Source organism: Mchenga conophoros, linkage group LG2, assembly GCF_057382185.1.
Source record: "Mchenga conophoros isolate Kocher_MC1m ecotype Shallow Benthic linkage group LG2, M_conophoros_male_GT1.1, whole genome shotgun sequence".
In the NCBI taxonomy this organism is placed as follows: Eukaryota; Metazoa; Chordata; class Actinopteri; order Cichliformes; family Cichlidae; genus Mchenga; species Mchenga conophoros.
The window spans coordinates 26,288,766-26,311,771 of record NC_140527.1 but is presented as its reverse complement, the minus strand read 5'-3'; the positions used below and the strand labels follow the sequence as shown (position 1 = coordinate 26,311,771).

At 39.5% G+C, this 23,006-nt stretch overlaps 1 protein-coding gene across 1 annotated transcript; it reads left to right on the top strand.

Moving 5' to 3' along the window:
* The first annotated feature begins 946 nt into the window (after positions 1–946).
* tspan17 (tetraspanin 17) lies at positions 947–22,249 on the top strand. The gene is made up of 8 exons (XM_085290394.1): positions 947–1,717; positions 10,915–10,965; positions 13,869–14,015; positions 14,722–14,892; positions 15,378–15,503; positions 15,717–15,764; positions 17,325–17,441; positions 17,676–22,249. Exons 1-8 carry the CDS (start codon positions 1,631–1,633, stop codon positions 17,739–17,741), a joined length of 813 nt encoding a protein of 270 aa, XP_085146520.1. The 5' UTR covers positions 947–1,630; the 3' UTR covers positions 17,742–22,249.
* The last annotated feature ends 757 nt before the right edge of the window (positions 22,250–23,006 follow it).

The following is a 23,006-nucleotide window of genomic DNA, read 5'->3' as shown; positions in this document are numbered from 1 at the left end:
CAGGTATGTGGATGACACCTGGGTGAAAATCAAATCTCAGGACATAACACAATTCACTGATCACATAAACTCGTTGGACCAACACAACAAGTTTACAGAACTGGCAAACTTGATGTGAACTTGAGTCTAAAGACTGTGAGATTTCCATGAGTAATGGGGATTTACAATACTTTACATTTACAATGTTAAGTTAGTGTTTTTATTCTATAATCAATAAAACTTTATCAGCCAATAAATGTACTATTAAACGTATCACTACAACATTAAGGCCCTTTAACAGCTGCTCCTTTAAAATTATATGACAACGTGGACAGTGTATTTGTAATTTCATAATTTGTCTTTGTCTTGTTATTAGGTGCGGGTTTATGCCATATTGAGAAAAAGTAGAGTACCGGATGAAAATATTACATGTAGCTAATAGCTAATGCAGGCTAATACTGTTTGGTTTTACAGTTTTATGCTGTGTTTACTGTCAGTACAACATAATACACATTTCTGGCAATAGTTAGAAGGTTGGCATGCCCCAGAGTGGAGCACCCAGAGGTGAAAAGGAAATGCATTTATCGCAGGATCATAGACTGCCATCTGTAGGACTCCAGACAGAAGTTCAAATGAGGCAAAGTTGTTCAGAACAGATTGTTCACTTCCTTTTTCATTTGATCACGTTTCACAACATTTTCACAATATTCTGCAGTTATCTATATTTCTCCTTCACTGACTTACTTAAAGGAGTGAAATTACTCAGCCTGTCATGCCAGAACATTATGGCTGAAATTATGAATATATAATTGCGCTTGAGTACCCCAGTTTATTAGAGTGTCATTCTTAATCGACCTTTCTCACTGCAGATATTTTAATGCGTCGTGGCAGGTGTAGGCAAAGGTGTAAATAATGAGCTAGAATCTAGCTAATTATTAATCATTATACATGATTGTTAATATCATTACTCATACTGTCCTGTCCCGTTTTTTGTTTTTTTTAATTACTGTGCACTCCTTCAATTTGGACTCACACTATAAACCTGGCCACTTCCTATTGCAGCTTTTAATGAAGCAACCTCGTACATACAGTGCTTATTCTCTGTGTGGTCAAGCTACGCTGAGACACAAGAGGCCGCTCTTGAAGCGAAAAGGGCGAAAGCCAGCGCAGTGGTTTTCCCGTTTGACAGCAGGGGCTTGTTTTACAGCACAAAACAACAAGGATGAAGACTCACAAGCGGCGATGCAGCGACACAGATAACATTAGGGAAGTGTAGCTGAAGTACCGCCATCTCGATCATCCGGCAAGCGAAGCGACGTAAACACCAGGCAACTTGAATGTCGACGGAGCTGCAGAGCCGCATCTGTGTGCCTTAGTTGAAGTGTTCCTGGATTTGTTGTTGTTAGCAGCCAATGCTAACTATAGAAGTTGCGAGCTAGCTGGCCTAGCAAGCTAATAGTCAAAGCGAGTTAAAGACAGTTTAGCCACATATGTCTGAGTTTTAACCAACCCGGAAGACTTAACGCGGGGTTTGCTTAGCTGATGGAGCCAGCTAACCTTGTATTCAGTTGTTTAAGAACTGTAGCTTTGGTTGATTATCAGTCATAGTAGTTGCCTAGCTCGTCAGTTAGCCACCACTTTCCGTGGAAGAATGAGTAGAAAACACCGTCATTTTAAAGGAGCCGAAGTCAGCTGCTGTGTGAAATACGTTTTATTTGGATTCAACATTGTATTCTGGGTAAGTAAACGCAATGTTGTTACTCATTCCTTTTGTTTTTATTAGAAATTTCACGTAACTAGTGATAACTTGAAGTGCACATTCGTGTAAACGTCGGGAACGTTAGCACCGTTGCAGTTGGCCAATGGAAGTTGATCGCTGAGCTCCATCTAGTATATATTTTTTTGTTTGTTTTTTCCTGAGTCACTTGATTTTAATGAAAGTCACGTTTTTTCCCCATCCATCTATGCGGTGTTGTTGATGTTTAAGTGTGTTGTCATGCACAGAAGTAGATTGTTGTAAATGAGGAGGAAATTATTTGTTTAATGTAGGACAGTGTTCATGCCCTAAAATGTCAGCTACACACTCCATTTATTTAGGATTTAGATGTTTTTTTTTTGTTTTTTTTTTGCGTGCCTCTGCTTATTACTTGTAAACTTTACAGTTTTCCATTTAGAAACTTTTGGCCATCAGAGACAGATTACTTATAAATGTAACTTCTCAATTTAAATGTAAAGTTTAGTAAAGAAAAATAAAGGAGCAATTTTCTTTCATAATAGTTTCTGCTCCTAGTTGAGCTGAGCAATAGCATAATTCTCACCAGAACTGATGGGGCAGTGGCAAGTGGTTGCACGTCTACTTTACAATACCCCTCCCTCCATCTTTATCCCGTCTCTGAAAAGTTTCTCTGTTCAGTCTTGCCCACACCTCCCTCCTCACTCATCTGCATCGCCTCTGTGGGCTGGTATAATATAATGTCTGTGGGTGAAGGAATGGCGTGTCTGTCTGCCCCAGGAGGTCTTCCCACACACAGTTTAAAGGAAAAGGCCATACAGTCTGAATACCACCCAACCCTCCCCTTTCCATGCTTTCTTTCACTCTATACTATAGCACCCAGACTGTGCGGGACAGCATTGTTTGTCTTCGCTCACACACCCACAAATGCACAAAGAGTAATGGTGAGAACAAAGGCTGGGAGGGGGGCTTGTAAGTCCGTGTTTTCTCCCATCATACGGTTGCTCTATCAGACTCACAAGGAACACGGACTTCATGTATATCTGCCTTTTCTGGCATTGCTCAAACTTTCCTTATCGCTTCCTCATTCCGCAACACTTTTCCTTCAAAAACAAATATGAGTGCACCATACCTGCCACATATTTCCATGAACATGATATTTGTAGATACAGAGGCTACTATTATCGACATAAATACAGAGTTTATTGTAGTTTCATCTGAATGAGCAATCAACAAGGAAATATTGAGTCATGGGCTTTCAGCATTGTATCTGACTCATTGTGTTCTTTTGCAGTGTTTGACAGTTAGGCCAAGCTAACAGTCATGTGTCTGAATTCTCTGTAAAACAGTGGAACAAGTTCCAGCTCGCTGGCTGTTTCCGTTAATAATCACTAGAAGATGTTCTACTCTTGTCTGTGTGCTGCAGAACTGGATTTGACAGACAAGCCAGTGCATTGCTGAAATAGAAAGAGATGGGGTTTATACTCCACAAATCAACCCATTTGTCTTTCCTCTAGTGATCTTGTCAGGCTTGAAAGGGCTGCCTAAATTGAGACAAAATGCTTGTAAGGCCATAAATATTGTGAACAAAATGGAACAATACTTGCTTTTGGTGTGAGGTTTCGCAGTACCCAGGCTTGCTGTTGACAGCCAGGCATTCTCACCCAAGAACAACACACCTTCTCTCATCCTTAGAATAGACACATTCCCCACATCCAATTAATTAATCACGTTTTCTGCCTGAGCTGCTGAAATGTTTGGGAGCTCTGCACGCTGTAATTAAGAGCTTGTTAAGCTGTAACCAAGTTGCTGAGTTGGTTGAATGCAAGGGAGAGTGTTATTAGCCAGCTACAGCTCTGTCTTTTCACATTTGGCACCAAAAGGCAAGCTGCATGATTACAGCTCTGGAGCATACCTGTAAACAACCAGGTGTGACGCTATTCGGAGACATGCTCTGTGACTTAGTCATGGATAAACTTGTCTAGTTATTGCAATGTTGATTGCATTACTGATAGCATTTAAGGAGAGCAAGACTTTTTATTGCCTTACCTTTGGCACAGAGGACAGTCAGATTTTCTCAGTATTTATGAAATGAAGGAATAAATGTTGATAAGCTACCTTATTTTCAGCATTTCTCATATCAGGCCGTTTCAGTGACTCTACCTTAAAATGGCGACATGGCAGCTGATCAGTTATATGATATATTATGCCACTTCTGCCTTTATCTCTTATTGATCATTTTGAATTGATATGTAGCCTTAATCACTGAACACAATATGTAAATAAATTTGTCAGACAGCTTTGCAATTACATTAGTGTCCGTTGTGCGTGGGAAGAAAACTTCTTTTTACAGCGAACAAAACCCCTAAACAAGCACCGAGTGCGCAACGACGTAATGGGAAATTCACAGAGAAACTCGCGGATTCTTCAACTGACCGCAGCACACCTGCACCAGCGTAAACCTCCGCCTACTCTACTCCTGCTTTACAGGTGAAAATAGAGCAAAAGGACCGCTGAGTCTTTGACTTTATTTATTTTCTGCTGTGTTTTACTTGCATCTATTTGAAAGACTGAGTGTAAACACAAAAAATATTTTATTTTATGTGCTGGAATGTGCAGAAAATAGGTTTAAATGTTAAACTAATTTATTCCAGTCAGAGAATGTTGCATATAATTAAATTTCTGCTTGATGCATAAAGTTAAAAGATTAAAACTGATAAAACAAGTTAAAAAAAAGATAATTTTCCATTTGATTACATTTTGTATGATGGATTATGTAGAAAAAGTAGAATTGGGCTGAAAGATCTATCGCTTTATCACCTCTTCAGGTTGTAAATCGTGTTTTTAAAAAGTAACTAAGTAATTAATTACTTTTGAAAATGAATAATCAGTAAAGTAACGGGATTACTTTTTTGGGGAAGTAATCAGTAATTAGTTACTGATTACTTCCCCAAGTAACTTGACCAACACTGTTCTTAACACTACTCAACAGGACCGTCAGAATAAAAATGAAAAAAATAAAAATGTTATGTAATACGAAATAAAAGTGCCAGCAGTATTTAAACAAAAGACGTGCTAATAGAAAACTAAAAATGGCTTCTGCCCACAAACTCAAATAAATATTTAAAAGAAATCAAAAAGATTTTCTTTTCCAGTCCAAAATAATAAGTTTGCAAAGTTTACAGATGATTCAGTTTATGACTTCATGATTGCAGTGGATGTGCTCTGGAATGAGGCTTGCTCTTGTCTTTGAGATGCTGATAACTAGACATCCTCTCTGTCATGACTTCAGCCATTTGAGAGGTGCAAGAGCCCCCTTTTAAAACCAACTCATCTATACGCCTGTGCTTAATACTAGTAAAACAGAACAAAACAAAATTAGAAAAGACAGTTACCAATCACTGTAGTTGTATATCAAAGTTTCTCAGACAGTGTAGTGTTCAATGCAAATGAAACTTTATAACCCAAAGAATAACTACCTAATGTAAGGTGGAAGAGGTTTAGTAGAATAAATGCTAATATTAGAGTGAGGAAAAAATAAAAGACTAGGAGACAGTGTAGCTACTCCTGTTTAATGGGTTACTATCACATTTCACTCATTAGCTAACAAAACTGAAATGGTGTTTCTTTAGCAAGTATCATCCTGAGGAGTTTCTGAGAGGTCATCTAACATAAACATTATTAACATAAACTTAACTCTCTAAAATTGACCCGTTCAGAGTTGACATCACAGCTCGGGGTACGTTCGTGAAAGGAAAGCGCCGCTTTGCATAGTCTACATTTAGGTTTGTTTTCTGTGAAATGCTATCATATTTTTTTTAAATGTCTGTTTCCATTTTCTGCCGTCCTCCTGTTTTGTCGTTTGTGCTACATTTCCTATTTTCTACTTCTACCAACACATGGTGTCAGAGTGCGCTTAGTGATATTTCTTCCTTTTTTCTATTCATTCATTCTGTCTCAGAATCTGGTGTTGAATCTTTAATGTTTATTTTCTTTGGACGTTCGAATTAAGTTTTGATGTAAAGAATTAAACTGCAAAAATAGTATATATATTTTGTAGCCATGTGATGCAAAATGAAAGTATTAGTATTAGTAGTAAAGATATATGTTGTGGAATGTAAGGAGCTTAACAATTTGCTCACCCTGTTGACATTGCTGCTGAGATTGAGAATCACGGTGTCACACTATCCCCCTCATTAAATATTCATTTTTTTAGGGAGTCATGGAAAGGGGATTCACACTATATCCTGTGTGTGTATGTGTGCATGCGTGTGCAGGAGTGGGGAGCTTGATTTGTCTGACAGTTAGTAGAGGTTAATGGGATCAGCTGGCTTAGGGAGGCATCTTTTCAAGTGTTGATAATCTCTTAGTCCACATGGAGAGAAAACCCTCGCTCTGGGAAGGACATATTTTACAAGCAGCACTTGACACCGAAGGAACCTTGATTTGAATAATAATGCAAATAAAGAGACATCTAGATTCAGACTTTATTTAATTAGTTTCTGGTAAAATACATAGGTTTGACAGAATGATCAAATTAATCAAAAGCAAAAGAAATGCATTATCCATGCGGGTGAGATTTAAATGAACAGATCCTGAGTGTTTTAATAACATATTGTTAAAAAACCAAAGGTGGTGACTCGTACATTGTTGTGTTGTACAAAGAGATTAGTGCTGTAACGATTTATTGAGTATTTCAAATAATTCGATTGTAAAAGAAAAGTTTTCGACAGAAATTCTTTGCGTCGGGGTTTCATTTAGCACACGGCTCTGTAACACACTACTGTCACCATGGACAGACAGACGCAAGGGTTTAACCCACATTTGCGACTAAAAACAGACTTTAAACAAAAACACTGATAACACAACAACAGCAGATGGTGAGCTCAGGTTGAGTGAAAGAAAACATGTTTCTACCGTCCAGAACTGCAGCGCTGTTCCTGTCCTCTCTGTTAAAACCTTTACTGGGGAAAAGGTAGCAGGTTTCCTTCATCAAAGCACCTGATCAACAAAGTCCCAAAGCCAGCTGTCTTGCTTAAGGAGTTTCTTAATAAGGTGAAGGACGTTTTGCCACAGAGAGTGGTATTTAGAGATTTGTCTCACATATCTAATTCTATTGCCACAAGCTCACCTGAATTTGATTCAGGTTGTGAGAAAAGTTAGTCAAAATAAGGATGTTACGCAAGCACTATACAAAGACAGTTTGTTCTTTTTGTGTTGTGTATTCTTTCAGTAAGTTCAGTCTAAAATGTACAGGTCTTTAAAGGGAAGTTTGATTTACAGATAAGGTTCCAAAAAGCACAGAGCACAAACACATACTGCCAGTTATCACGGTAAATATTTCACAATACTGTTTAGTTGATCTGTCCTGTCAAATCTCCGCAATAGATTAAAAAAACAAACAAAACAACACATTCAGTAGAAATTAGAAATTTCAGGAATCCATCCCGTCTGAAACTTACATTAACTTTATAAAGTATAAAATAACAGTTCACAGACACCCCGCCCCCAAGAATAAATTAGTACCAGGCATAGATGTCTCTTTAACACTGTCTTCAGTGCCACTTCAAGCTGTGGCAGGAGGAAATACAACCTGATGTGGGAAACAATGATTTATTTCTTGAACGGAAATAAAAATAATAATAAAATTGGTTCTATAACCAAACACCATCCAGACATCACAAAATACTTTTGTGGTGTCTGCATGGTGTTCCTGCATCTTTTGGGATCTTACAAAGCTTCAAACGACGCGTCGACTATTAAATTAGTCGTCGACGATTTTAATAGTCGACGTAATCGTGGCAGCCCTAATACACACACATACACAGTCGTAGCCAGACGTTTTGGTAGTGGAACAGATTTTGCATCATGTATTTGCCACATCAGTTTTTTTCTTTTCTTTCACATTTCAGTGATGTAATGAATTAAAAAACATGTCAAATAAATAAATCAAAATATGGTCAGAGAAGTTGACTGATGGAATAAGGTCTCAGCAAGGCTTTGTATGTCACTAAACATTTAAAATAGTCTTCAACGGAATTTTAAAATCCAGTTGAAGACAATGCAGCGAAGCAAGAATAAGGATGAATGTGATCACCTGTTAGTTTTTCTTAAATGCCTAGCTTCTACTGCCTAGACGAGCAGAAGCTAGGCTGGTTGCAGAGGACTGCAAGAACGAGTGGGGTGCGTTTAACCTCCTAAAACCCGAGCTCTTCCATGGCATGCATTTTTAATATCTCTTTGATATTTGGGCATATTAGGACCTCATGAATGTAAAAACAAAGAATTGACAGATTTTTTTTTTTTTTTTTACCTGATTTTTGTTTCTGACAAGTATAAGATCCACATATAAGGACATTCGTTTTAAATTTTGATAAAACAGTGGCAGTAGAATGTCCTCGTAAGTGGATATCAGGCCCTTGTAGAGAAAAATTTAGTGTTTTTAGGTCTAGACAACCCAAAATGTGATGTCCACGTATGTGAACGCCAGGTCCTAGGAGGTTAAAAATGACTTGCAGAATCTAGATGGGAGATGTTTTGATTATGTACTAAAGGCTTCCTTGGTATCGACTGATGGGGTTGGTTTGTTAGATTTCTTAGGTGAAATCAAAAAGACTGGATGAGCTTAAAGATGCAAGATTGAAAATTTTAATACTATGCTCACCAAAATAATACCAGGATGCTTGGCAAGTTATTTGATATTATCCAGTGAGGAGGCAGAGTGACATCCCTAGTGAAATAACAACAAACACTTCGATTGAAAGGGGCGAAAAATGTTGGTGTCTGTATCGGGTTTTGGACATTTAGTTATTTTAAAAGCCTGTGTGGTGTACCTCTCTGTGTGTAGATAAATGTTTGTGGTGTGTAACTCTGGGTACTGGTACTGTTACCAAATGCAGCCTAAAAGTGATATGGAGTTCTCTTGTAAACAAGTAATGTTTTTCACTGTTACTCAGAATGTGTTGTGGTTTCCAAGGTCTGATGAGCCAACTAAATGCATTTCCGTGAAAATATCTGGTTTTGTGTGTTTACTGGCATGAACTCTTCCTGATTAAGCGGAATATTGCGAAAGCAGTAGCTGGACTGAGCATGTCCCGCTTGACCCTCTCAGATAAAAATGTTTCCATTAGCAGAACTGGAAAAATGCCACAGCTTACCATTCAGCTTGTTTCTTACTGCATAATTGAATTACAATGATTTTGGTGTGGTTTAAAGCTGCGTGCCAAAGATTAGGTAAATTTTCTGACTACTAACTTTATTTAGATTTCTAAAAACATGGCGATGGGTTCATTGAAAATTGGCAAAAACAGTATGGTTTTTTTGGGGGGTTTTTTCTTTTCCTTTTCCTGCCCTGGCTTTTGAGGCTGACTACAAGTTCACTATTCTGTTGGGAGGACAGGCAAACAAGCTACTACTGATGAGATTCCTGGATAGATTGTGTACTGCTCTTTTTGTGTTGGTGCACAACTGTGGTAAAGCGGTGTAGTGTAGGGACCTACAGGAACCATTATCATATCCAAGAAAAGGTTATTTTTTTTTAAAATAAACTCCTGAACCATGGAAAAGAACTGGAAAACAGAGCACTTATGAGCAAGGCTTCTTCTGGGTGTAGTCACTAGAGGTGGAAACTGAGAGCAGGCTCCAAAATGTCCAGTCTATTGAATTGCTTTGCCTCCAAGCTTTTCAGTTTCTTTCATCAGTGCGTCAAAGCGTGCTAAGGTTGCACTTTGCAAAACAATGATGTGAAACTGATTGGAATTTTTGCACACCTGAGTCATATGCTTGCCTTTTTCTGCTCTGGTCCTATATGCTGTTCAGACTCGGATAATAAAACTGTTGTATTGATGCTAAAATGTCTTCTTTTTTGCCTAAAAATATTGATCAGCATTGAAGTAGAGAAGCAAAATGAATGAAAGCTTCCATAGATTCCATTTTAGGGTTGAAGCCAAGCTTGACAAAGCTGCTTAAGTAGTTCAGTGCCCCAAATTGGTTATTAACATTCAAATATAGAAAAATGAAAGCAGCCTTGTACAAATGTCCTTATTTTGAATAAGTGAACTAGTAGTTATCCATGTTGTCTGGCGACTCTGATGCATTGTGTTGCTGTGCATTTCATGCCGCAAGACGCAAGTGGTTTCCTTTGTCACGGTTTTCAGCTTCTTTAATCTGCATGAAAAACTTGAAGTCAAAGGCTAAGTGCTGTAATACTCCCACTCTGTCAGTCTAATCTCTTCTGATGTCTGCCTGCATACACTGACTCTTCCTGCTTGTCACTTTCCAGTTGAATCTACCACACCCTTCGCTACAGACGCTTATATAACTACCAGGTCAAGGCAGCCCCCCCAATCCAACTGCTGACTGCTGTTGTTGTTTGCAAGACTGTCACGTTGATCTTGTTAGGTGTGTGCTAATGGGCTGCCATTAGTTTACCTGCTTCTCGCGATTTAATCAGCTTCCCAACAAATGATTTAACACAATTTCAATGAAGCTATTATATTTCAGGCATTACCATTAGAGTTTGCCCCCAGCTCTCTCCATCGACATCCTAAAACTCTTATGAATGCCATTTTGTAGCAGCTAAGCAGCTGATTAGACAGTAACATTTCTACGTGTAAACACCAGAAACCGGTGATTTTTCTCATCCTGTTGCTATTCTGTTGTTTTTGTGTCATTTTTACATCTTTAGACACCGTGGGCTAGTAACACAGCCACTTGGCTTTCAGTCAAGTTGAAGCAGTGAGCCTTAAACTCGTCCTAATATTGACTAATATTGGACGGATTTTCTTTAACCCTTACAGCAGCTCAGTGTAATATCTCTGTGATTTAATCTTTGAAGAATTCACTTTATTTAAAAGCTCCTAAAATCAGTTTTTCTTTTATTGGTCTCTTTCCTATGTGATTCTCTCTGTTTTTTTAAGTGCACTGATAATTAAAAATGAGAGATCCCTTTGTTCTTATGTGAATATTGTTAGAAAGGATGCAGTGGATGACAAAAGATGAACTAGATTTTTAATTACCACAGTAAAACTCAAGCAGTTCTGCTGTTTACATATGTTGCCAGGGGGACACCAGTGTAATCCACACCACTCCCAAACCATTCCCGGTCTTGCTACAATAACAACCGTATCATCTGTAATAAACTGCTTCAGTTTGTATCAGTTGCCTCCCGTCTCACTGCCGCATCTCTGTGCTTTGTTTTACAGTTACTAGGAGCTGCATTCTTGGGTATAGGCTTGTGGGCATGGGCGGAGAAGGTATGTATAAACACATGCACACAAACACGCTGGCTACGGGTTACCACATAGCTAAAATTCTTCCAGATATCCTAGCTGTAATAAGCTGGAAGTATAATTCATCGGATGGAGTTTGGATGTAAACAGAGCTTTTGAGAAGAGTGGCGTGGAAAATAGAAGCTCTATTCCTGTAACACTTTGTAGCACTTAAAGGCATATAACCTCATAATGTTCCTGGTAAACACGTCTCAGGATATGAATTATGCTCACTGCTGCAGCTCCAGTGTGATGTGTAACTAAGTTTTGTTGAACCAATATCGAGCTAATGGTTAAATTGTTTTTCCGGTGATTGGAGCTTTAAATGGCTGTGGCTGCAAATAAGGAGCCATAGGGTCCAAATGACACACTCATTTGACTTACAGCTACCAGGATTTGAATGCCTTGTGCTTCGTCTCGTAGGAAAGCCTGTTGCACGATAAATTGGATCGTATATTTGCGCAGGAACTGGTTCGCTGTTTATTGTCAACGCTGGACAGGCTACAAAGATCAGGTGTTGCCATTAACCTCTCATGTGCAGTGAGTCATGGCTACGTTCAAAACTTCTTTCAGAGGAGTTACCAGTCAATTTGTTCATTAATTAGCAAGAAATCGCTGCACAAGCGTGGAACCATGTACTGATTAGTAACGTCTGGTCATGAACTCTGTGCAAATCGGCCTGCGCTGGAGTACCTTTGTGGAGCAGCGTGAATAATTTAAAGGGATTAGGGTGAATGATGAATAGTGGTTGCTGGAAAGTCGTAATGGTGAGTTTGGGTCTCAGTGACTAAGATGATTAGTTTCAAGCCTGCTGTGCACAGCCAGACTACATTATTGTTTCAGGGCCTCCTGCTAAAATTTAAATGCGTGCAGTTTATTCTGCAGCAGTGCCATAAAAACATGAGCATCCAGCATTGCCTTCATCCTACAGTTTTGTCCTTGCTCAATGCAGAGGGAGATTAACTCAGTACGAGAGCTGTCTCGACTTTAGCTGCAAGTGTTGGGCATGTTCACTACAATATATGACAAGCAAACAGGATGTCAGACTGAGAGTGGATACACATAGTGGTTTCCTTTTTCAAAATAACTGAAAAATATAGCAGGGATCAGGGTTGTACAAAAATATGTTAATAAAACAAGCTTGAACTCGTTTTTATGGAGCTTTTGCAAAGTACCTTCTTTAGTGTGCTATCCAGAAACAATAACGACGCCCACTGTTACTGCGGAAGAAATACTAATTTCATTTCCTGCTGGATTTGTGTGATGTTTGCTCACTTCCAAAGAAATAAACTGTCTCTATTTTTCATTTTAATAATAATAATAATAATGGATTGCATTTATATAGCGCTTTTCGGGACCCCTCAAAGCGCTTTACAATACCACTATTCGTTCACTCTCACATTCATACACTGGTGAAGGCAAGCTACAGTTGTAGCCACAGCAGCCCTGGGGCAGACTGACAGAGGCGAGGCTGCCATATTGCGCCATCGGCCCCTCTGGCCAACACCAGTAGGCGGTAGGTGAAGTGTCTTGCCCAAGGACACAACTACCGAGACTGGGCTTGAACCGGCAACCTTCCGATTACAAGACGAACACCCAACTCTTGAGCCACGATCGATTTTAATAAAGACAGCCAGAATATAAACCAAAAATGTAGGGGAAAAAACCCACATTTACAGTTATAAATTGATTTGCAAGGCTTTGAGTGAGATAGGTATTTGATCTCCAAGCAAAACATGACATAGTACTTGGTGGAGAAACCTCAGTTGGCAAGCACAGTGGTAAGATTTTTCTCATTGCACTGAGCCCCAGACTGAGGGTGATTTATGTTCATTTTCTATTTCTTTCATTTCGGAATAATCGCACCAACAGTTGTTACATTCTCACCAAGTTTCTTGGTGATGGTGTCGTAGCCCATTCCAGCCTTGTGCAGGTCTACACTTTGTCCCTGACAGACTTTGACAGCTCTTTGGTCTCGCCCTTGGTGGTGGAGAGGCTGGACAGGTGTGCTTTGTACGCTTTTTACGCTTAATAGGCTGAGATCAGGACTATCCTTGACTGATTGATTGATTGGCTCTGTGCCAACACACACTCGTGGGAGCCAGAATTCTGGCTGGTTTGCAGAGGATGAAATACTTGTTTCACTCAATGACATGAATAATTTCATATGTAATGCAAACTTTATGTAATGTGTTTTTTCTCGAATTTTGGATAATATTCTATCTACCTCCATTAAAATGAAACTATCATAAAGATTAGACACTAATCATTTAATTGAAAATTTTGGAAAATTCAGCCTAAGATCAAATTTATTGCATCAAAGTTGCAATATACAATATAGTTAAGAATTGGGAATGATTACATGTGAAGTCTGTCTTGTTGTAAATAATACTAAGAACGCAGAGGCTGACAAAATAAGATGGTGGTCACACTGTGGCTTTCAGAGAGGAGAGTGGAAGGGCAAATGTCTCTGTATTTTCAGGAGGCTTTGAAGTTTGCCTCTTGTGAGAAGTTACTTGTTTTATAATTTTGTCACAAAAATGCCATAGAGTGAGTGCATGTTGCATTTAAACTGATAACAAAACCTCAGCGAGGTTCTTTATTTTATTTTGAAAACATCACATTGATATATAAGAATGTAATGGAATAACAGTATTTCAGTTTATTAAATTTCCCTGCTACAAGTCTGCATCTGTGAACGGGGCCCAGCAGGCTGTGACATTAGTTAAATCTCACTTTTTCTCTTTGACATCACAGGCTCTTCTCAAGGTTAACTGTGTTTTTGTAAAAGGAGAATTTTTACTGAGACCTTGTCATGGGGATGGTAAGGATTGATTTTGGAAATATTATGGTCTGAATTTTAACCACTCTTTTGTCTTCCCCCTCAGGGCGTGCTGTCCAATCTGTCATCCATCACAGATTTAGGGGGCTTTGACCCTGTATGGCTCTTCATCGTCGTCGGAGGGGTCATGTTCATTCTGGGCTTTGCTGGATGTATCGGAGCGCTCAGAGAGAACACCTTACTGCTTAAATTTGTAAGCCACCTCTAGGCTTTATGTGCACAGACACTGTTTTAATTATTTCACACCCCTTAGATCTGCACTTCACACCAGGGCTGAAGGTATCTGTGTAGCAGGTGTCACTTTGACTCGTCTGAGCCAAATGCTATGAATGATGGTGTGGCACATCATACCTCATCAGTAAACCAAATCCTGTTTAATGATCAGAAAGGTATACTGATCCACTGAAGCCTATTTTTTTTTGTATGCGTATTAGGCAGTTCTTTCTTCAGCCACAACACCACCAGGATTTATTTGGGTTCAGCTTTATTGATAAAAACCTGTGACTGACAGAGACAAACTCGCCTTGTTGCTGCCTGTGATTCTGAGTAGCTATTAACTCCAGCAGATGTCCATTAGCAGCAGTAAATCAGGCATCAGCGTGAGGAGCTAATGCGGCTTTTGTGCATTTATCATCAGCATCTTCTCCTACATTTACTGTAAAGGGATTATTCAATAGGACCTGTGGGAGTGCAGTTTTTATTGCCACACTCTCACTTAGCAAATCAGGACAGGCCCTACAAACTGACCTGCACAGGAACATTACATTAAAGTTGTTCTTACACTCATTTTTAAGCAGAAGCGGGGAAAGGCACAGGATTTTCTTTGGTGCTCCTTGTTCCCTGCTTGAAGTGACAGGTGTATTGTTTTCTGTTTGCATGTGTTTACTTGTACTTTTCAGTTTTCTGTGTTCCTGGGTTTGATCTTCTTCCTGGAGCTGACTGCAGGGATCCTTGCCTTCGTCTTTAAGGACTGGATCAAAGACCAGCTTAACTTTTTCATCAACAATAATGTCAAGGCATACCGCGATGACATCGACTTGCAGAATCTCATCGACTTTGCCCAGGAATATGTGAGTTCACCCCCACCGATGGTATCTCTTATCTTAAAATTGTTCATGTCTCTTTGCTGGAAGAAGTTACTCCCTTTCTTAGAAATGCGGCTGTACATGTGAGCTCAGAAAATGATGAGTCAGCCTTGTTATGGTAAGAATGAAGAGACTCTGCTGCTGCAAATGTGGAGTGGTTTTTCTGATTAATGTGATTGTATTTCGGTCAAATGGCTATCCAATTATGTGGAGGAAGCAGTTGAGATCATTTGCTCCTGTGTGTAAACGCTAGGTTCTGTCATGAGGCACCCTAAAGGCGATTAGATTGGCTTTTGTGTTCATACTTGAATCTCACTGTTTGTAGTCATTACCTGCCATAGTAAGCTAACAACCTAGGCTGACCTGAGCCAGCCTGTTAAGGGCTCAGATGGCAAGATCAAAGAAGGTACATCTGTGTGTTTACTAGAGTTAGCTGTTTAATCTCTGCTTGTTGTTGTTGTTTGTCCCAGTGGTCATGCTGTGGAGCGCACGGGCCTGACGACTGGAACATGAACATCTACTTCAACTGCACTGACAGGAATCCCAGTAGGGAGCGCTGTGGCGTTCCCTTTTCATGCTGCATCAAAGACCCTGCAGTGAGTCGCGTTTCAGCAGCACAAACAACTGTCCATAATCAGCTTTTTGTTTCGTGTAATACTCTGTAGCCATGCATCATGTGTGTCAACATAAGAAGTTTCTCTCATGCAAAGAGTCATTATTTCAAACCTTCTGACCTTAGGTAAAATTGTAACGGATGAATGTGGTCGAGGATCCCATTTTAATCTCCATTTGGTTTGGTTTTTTTGCAGGAGGATGTCATCAACACACAGTGTGGTTATGATGTTCGGCAGCAAATGGTTGGTATCTCTTCTATTTCTGTAGATCTCTTTAGACAAGGAAATCAAGGAAATCTGTAATTTAGAGTCCCAACAAATTGCAACGCTTAACCAGTTCTCATACGATAGAGTCAGCTGCAAATGTGGAGTTCTGCAGGAAGAAAGAAATCTTGGTTAAAATGATGCAATGCTGCTGGAGAGAAATACTCCCGAGGGCGAATTGACTGACAGCCTGCAAACCCGTTTGACTGAAACGGTCTAAGTTGTCGAACGCAGAGTGACAGTTGGGTTCATTTGTATTGGACTTGATTGTCAGTCGATCAAAAAGTAAATTTGTGTTTGAAATGCAAAGGAAAACCAATTAAATGTGAGATTTTATGGCATTCTCTGCATTCTCTCTTTAAAACTACTATAGGTAAAACCAGATGGCTGGTGTTAGATATAGAGAACATAGTGGGTTAAGTAGCTTACACAGACTAGTCTGTATGCTTCTTGCCTTAATAACAGATTGTTCTTCTAACAGGGATAATTAGGCTCCAGTTATAGCCTCAAGAGCAGCCTTACTACACTCTGTAATTGGCGACTCAGTGGGTTATGCCAGTCCGTTCCCTTTTCCTCTGTGTGTGTGTGTGTGTGTGTGTGTGTGTGTGTGGGTGTGGTGGTTACAACTCACTGCACTGCAGTCAGAAAGATTGCTGTTGCTAGGCGAGCTGCAGTACAGTGAACCACCTGCCATTGAGTTGCTATGAATTCATTTTCTGTGCGCTAACGCCCTGGCCATTGACATTTTGCTGAAACTATCAGGGATGTGCAGAGAGTTCCTGTGCAGCACCTGAGCGGGGAGCAGGGTGGGAAAGAGGAAGAGCAGGAAGTATGGCAAGGACAGGAGCACAACAAAGGCAAAGGGCTGAAATAGCTTTAGAGGAAGTCCACAGCTATAACAACATTGCATTTCCTGCTATTTTTTTTGGCTGCAAAGTGGCTCTCTCTACCTCATTGGTCTAAAACTAGATTTCAAGTTCTGGGAGAGAACAAAAGATTTTCCTGGTTGACTTGTCTGAAGGATAACAAAGAATGAATTGTACAGCGGCACCGATTCTTATCCCCTTTTTAGTTTCGTTGCAGCGTTAATTAAACCTGTTTTTGTTTTTTTTGTAAAAATGTTCGTGTCTGAGTAAAGCACGTACATCATCAGCTGGATCCAAAAGCAGAAATGGCCATCTGTCAGGCAACAGGAAACAGCTTTTGTCTGTTCAGTCCACCAGTGTCCTTGGTGGAAAAGAATACACTGCATTGATAGTCAGCGTAATTGAGAACACTGACATGTTGCAATCTTAGGCTGTGACTCAGCTTATCGTGAGGTCTTCACGCCCTCATCAACTGTGATGGAGTCAGTGGGCAAAACACTATCTTGTGTTTGTGTCCAGCATTAGTCATAGGGCAGAGTACCAGTTTTTGTTTAAATAATGAGCAATGCCAGCTTCCTCTCAGAGAGCAGATCATTCAATATGCTGTAAATTAAACACGTTTTCTCGCTCAAAACTTTAATGCACTTGAATTATGCTCATGTTTGTGAAAAAGGAGTTGGACCGGCAGAAGTTTATCTATACGAAGGGCTGCGTGGGACAGTTTGAGAAGTGGCTTCAAGACAACCTGATTATTGTAGCCGGCGTCTTTGTTGGAATTGCACTTTTACAGGTAATGAGCTGTTGTTTGGAGATTTCTCACACTAAGAAACCTGCTGTATCGCAAATGAGGCCTTTAATTAAAACTAACAATAGTTCTAGTTTTTTGATTTTATGTCTTCGCTTCCATCTAGTGTTGAGAACATGTAACTGTAGTTTGTTTTTTTTGTTTGTTTGTTTTTTGCCTTAATCCGGTGACTTAAAATCCTGTGTGGCCTTTTTAAAAAATGTTTTTATTTTCTTCTAGATTTTTGGTATCTGCCTTGCTCAAAACCTCGTGAGTGACATCAGAGCTGTCAAAGCCAACTGGTGACAGGAGAATTGAAGTGGGGCGGCCCCAGCACCAAACTCGCATAGCACACCGTCCGGCTGAGGCGGACAGCCGGCAACTTTTGCCACTGAGCTAAGCAACACACACACACATGCTCTCACACACTGATATGTGTGTGAGTGACGCTCGAAAAAGAAAATATATTTCACAGACAAACCAAACAGTCAGAACTTTGTTTACCACTCAGCTGGGATTTTAACCCAAATATACAGAAGAGAGTCCTGCCTACTTTTTTTCCCCCTCTATTGTTTTTTTTCTTTCGAGAAATTTATTTAAGGCACGCAGTTGCACAAGGACACCAGAAAACTCGGAGATCAGAAGCCATGGATAAAAGACAACAACAGCAAAAAAACAAAACAAAATGAGGAAAAACGTCTTTTTTCAAAAAAAAAGAAAAAAAAACTCAAGCAACATGTTGTCACAGAGCCTTTGTCCTGCTCCGCAAGGGGGCTGAAGATCTTCCCTTAAAGTCAGCTCGCACCCACACTTCCTTCTCCTCCAGAGGACGATGACTGGCTGGCCGCATGGATTCGTCTGCGTGTCATTTTTCTCCTTTGTGACCTTTTTTATGACCACTAAAAAAACAAACAAAAGAGAGACTGAACTGAACACTGGTCGGTCATATCTGCAAATTTAAATCACTTCAAGAGTTTTCTGTTCAAGTTCAAATGTAAAAAGTGCCATTAATTTCCAGTTTTGTGTCCTTCCTGTTCTGTACATGGAACTTGTGCACCTCGACCGCTCCCTTCCCTTATACCTCAGGGCCTGGCTAAAAATGTGTTTCCTTCCGCCAGTTAAAAGCATATCTTATTTTTCCATCCGTGTCTGTTGAATTTAGATCAACGCCAAAAGTTACCCCATTCGCCCTATGGTGATTGCATCATCTGTTTGAGTGTATTGTATGACATGAAATAGTAAGGATTATAAGTGTGTGCTATACAGAGAAAGAGGGTTTAATGATAGAGGTTGTTGTTTATCTCCGAGCATCCCTCAAGCACATGGGATTGCTAGTTTGGGGCCTTTTTATCTTCTTTTTTCTTTTTACTTGACTTCTGTGTACCATATTTGTCTTATATTTTTGTCTTTGCAAAAGAACATATGTCTGTTGTTAAAGATGTTCTTTTAATTCTTCATTCATTTCCTGTCATTTATAGATAAATCTGTTCTCGGGTTCATTGTTAAGCTTTACAGGCACCTGTTTTACTTCCAGCTCATCAGTCAGCTGCAAATTAGCTTCGTATTGTGAATGTTAGCGGTCCTAATGGAGACCAAATAATATCATTAGCTAACTGCCAAGGTTTTGTCTGGCCACAATTCTGTTGTTATTAGGAATGCCAAACGATAACAAATGGCATTTCCACGGCCAAAATGTGAATTCATTGTCCCTCCATGTGGGAAGTGCCAGTTGAACCTAGAAATCAAATGACAATTAAACAATGTTACAGTAACGCTTTTATCTTTTAATTCAGTGTTGTCTTTTTTTTTTCCTTTTGGATTTTTTTTTTTTTTTTAAATAGAATAGCAAATACACGCCGTACCATTTTAATATTAGCGACAGTCTCAATATAACATGAATGCTGCTTTTAACTTTGACTAGATTATTGATGGTGTATTACAATAGTCGAGCTAACAATCTATCTCACGTGGCGGCATTTGTAGAAAACGGTCTGGCCGCTACGGTTTCCATCTGAGGAAATAGTCACATTGTTTTTCATGTTAAAGTTTACACATTATACGTCACCGCCTTTTTAATTATTATGGGGGTCCCCCCCCATTTATTCAGTCATTCAGAACACTCTTGGAGTGAGTTCAGTTCTGCTATAACTGGCTTCACTCAGTAATTCTGTATATTATTCAAAGCATTTAACCACAACAGCTGTTTCTGGCTGTCACAATGTCATTCGGATACATTGCACAAGCTAGATTAGGAACGGATTTACTTGACTGCACACACAGGTCCATATATACACACTTTAGATATATACACACACACTCTCAAAAATGAGAAAACATGTTTGGAATTGCAATGCAGACTAGCTGAAAGATGAGTAGCATTAATATTCTGTGAACAGTGCAGGAAAACTTTCCCTGCTTCTCTCTCAGAGTCGGTCTGCAGAATACATATACATAGGAGTTCTTTCAGCGACGCCACCTTAAGATCGTCTGTCGTGTGCACATGTCACATGTTGCTTTTCACCCACGCCCCCTCCCTTTTGAAAAAAAAAAGAAAAGAAAAAAAAGAAGAAAAATCAAAAATCTACCTGATCATAGTGCACCTGTTTCAGAGCCTCTACCAATCTGATGTATTTTTAAACATCGGGCTCTTTTGACAAAAGAGGAACACACGACAAAGTGGGAGTCATTTGAGTTTAGGCGCCGCGAATGCACAAGCAGAAATATCGCCAGCGGAGAACAATGCATCTGCACAAGAGCAACAGAGCCTTAATGACTTCTCCCCGGTTCAGGTAGATGCGTGTGTATAGGAGAGGCTCTTTTATATCAGCACTTTAGGTCTAATCAGTGAGTAACAGCTTCCAGTAATCTCCAAAAACAGATTTCATTTAGAATAAATATGGAGTCGTTTTACAGGATGTACTTGCAGTTAATTCTCACCTGGAGTTATATTTTCGTGACGTGCCGCGAAAGTTGTTTGTCATGCTTTGTGTGTGGGCTTCTTTGATTTCACTTACTGTTCAGTCTGTTAGATGAATCTGGATGAAACCTGTGTGTGTGTGTGTGTGTGTGTGTGTGTGTGTGTGTGTGTGTGTGTGTGTGTTTTGTTGTTTTCTTTTTTCTCTTCCCTCCATACATCTGTGGGTTGAAACGAATGTGTGCCACTAATTAGCAAATGAGAAAGTTTAACAAATCTGTGAAGCATTTTCATGTTTTTTTGGGGTTTTTTTTCTCTCTTCTAAAAATCTTAATTGGAAAGTCTTTGCTCAGGGTCTTTAACACACCGTTCCCTCCAAAGACCAAAGAGAAATAACAGAAGAGTGCATTTGCATAGGATGAGATCCTGTGTTATGTTTGATGAAGTGAAGAGCTGCAGCCGTTTGAGTTATGCTGAGGATCTGGCTGAACGCAGGCGGAGGCCATGAGTGTCAATTCTCCTGGACTACAGTTCTGCAGCTCTTAAATAAAAACCGCTCTGCAGCCAACATCATGCTTGAATGGATGTGCCAAGACAGTCACCTTGGTAATAAGGATAATGATGCCATAATAATTCGCAGTAGCCGCCTGGCAGGATTTAAATATGCAGACTCCACAGAGGTGAACTTGCTCGAATATGTTTGTTTTTAACGGCTTTGGCTAATTCTGCTTTTGTATTCCTGTAATGCAGGGTAAAGCAGGAGGGAGAGAACGATGCTAATTACGCTTTGTCCTTTATCATAATGGCCTTGCATCAAGAAACACCTTCTTAATTTTCTCTGCTTCCCCCCTGTGGGTGCTTAAATCATTCCCGAGAAGGAGCCTTATACATACCATGAATGTACAAGTCTGTTATCAGCGTGGACCTACTGCTCCACATTCAGTTTGAACTTCCCTTTATCCTGATGCAGTGCAATGCATAACATGAATCGAGATAAGGAATGTGAATCAAGAGTATGCGGAGATGTTTTAATGTTCTTTTCTTGAAGATTTCTACATTTTTAAATATGTTGTAGCGAGCATGAAAGCGGATGAGCATTCCTTTTCCTCAGTCTCCGTGTGTGTGTGTGTGTGTGTGTGTGTGTGTAGACCTACATTTATATGCAATCACAAAACCTTTTTAATTAGCAGATACAACCAGTTAACATCGTCCTGGTTTCTCTGTGTAGCTGAATATGTGGATCTTTTTCTTTAAATACACAAACTTGTCTGTTCAGGTTGGAATAAACCATTATCGATTATTCATTTGTACTGATTGAATTATCTGAATGAGCCTTTTAAAAATTGCTTTACAGGTATAATTCAGAGTGGCTGCCAAGTGCGTCGGATGACATGTCCTGCGAGCATGTTTAACAGAAATGAGCAGCACATCAGACATTTGTACGTCTTACCTCATCGTGTGCACGTGCTCATGTCACACAGAATGCAGCTTAACTGGCTCGTTTGCTAGCATATGAACAGCAATACCACACGTGTTAGTACCGACGTTCCCAAATCGAACACATTTGTGGTTTGAGCTGGTATGAAAACGCATTTGTGTTGATTTGGTGGGTTTTACAGAGATGACATTTATGAAGACAACTTGTTTGTCAGTCTGATATAAACCACCACAAAAATTTCTGAAGATCCTCTGTTTTCTTTGTTTGTTTGTTTTTTATGTTTAAAGCTTTGTGGATAACAGCAGAATAATACCACAATCGGCCGTATTTTTCCGATCTGCCTACTCCGAGGGGTAACCTCGTGAAGAAGTGTTGTAAATGAAAACTGTGGGACTTGGTCTGTTACACTGTATATTCTGTTAATACATGCCTCTTTCATATATTAAAGGATTATTGATAAAAGTGTTCTTTTTTTCCTTTGTGGTTTATGAAAATAATCATGAACGCTGGGCCTTATGTATTTATTTCTTTTGTCCGAAATCCTTATTCATCATTAATGACACATGAAAAAGGAATGAATGGCCAGTACATGAATACGTGGCCTTATGATGAAGCCTAAGTAGCAATAATAACATTTTTTTTCTTTCTTTCTTTTTTTTTTTTTTTTTTTATGTAATAGGTCTTTCAGCAATCCTGACCCGTATTTGAGATTAAGTTATTTCTACTTGTACATGAAGTCTAATGTTACAGAATATTGTTTATGGGGAAGCAGGCCTACCTAAAGGGCAAAAGATGAATGCTAAACCTACTCATTTACTTACTCTGGGGGTGTTGTTAATGTCTCCTATGTTAATGTCTGCAAGTCCTTTTAATTCATCATATTTGGATAAATTTAGCCAATAGAGGGAGACAAATAGTGATTCAGAGCTCAGATGCTGACACAGTGCTGCTGTGACCTCCTCTGCTAATCCTGAAAGTCAGAGAAAACGCCGTGCAAAAAGCTGTGCGTTTCTGTATTGTATTCTTGATGTTATTAGCTTTTGTAGAACAGCTCAGATCTATACAAACCCATCCCGTCGACCTGCTGTTGCAGCTCTGCCTTATGATAACAAGATCAAAGAGAAAAATTAATCAACTAGTTTAATCCGTGAACTTCAGAGACATTTTCTTACGCATCTCAGAGATGAAACACTTCATAGTTATGCACGCACTGCTGTTC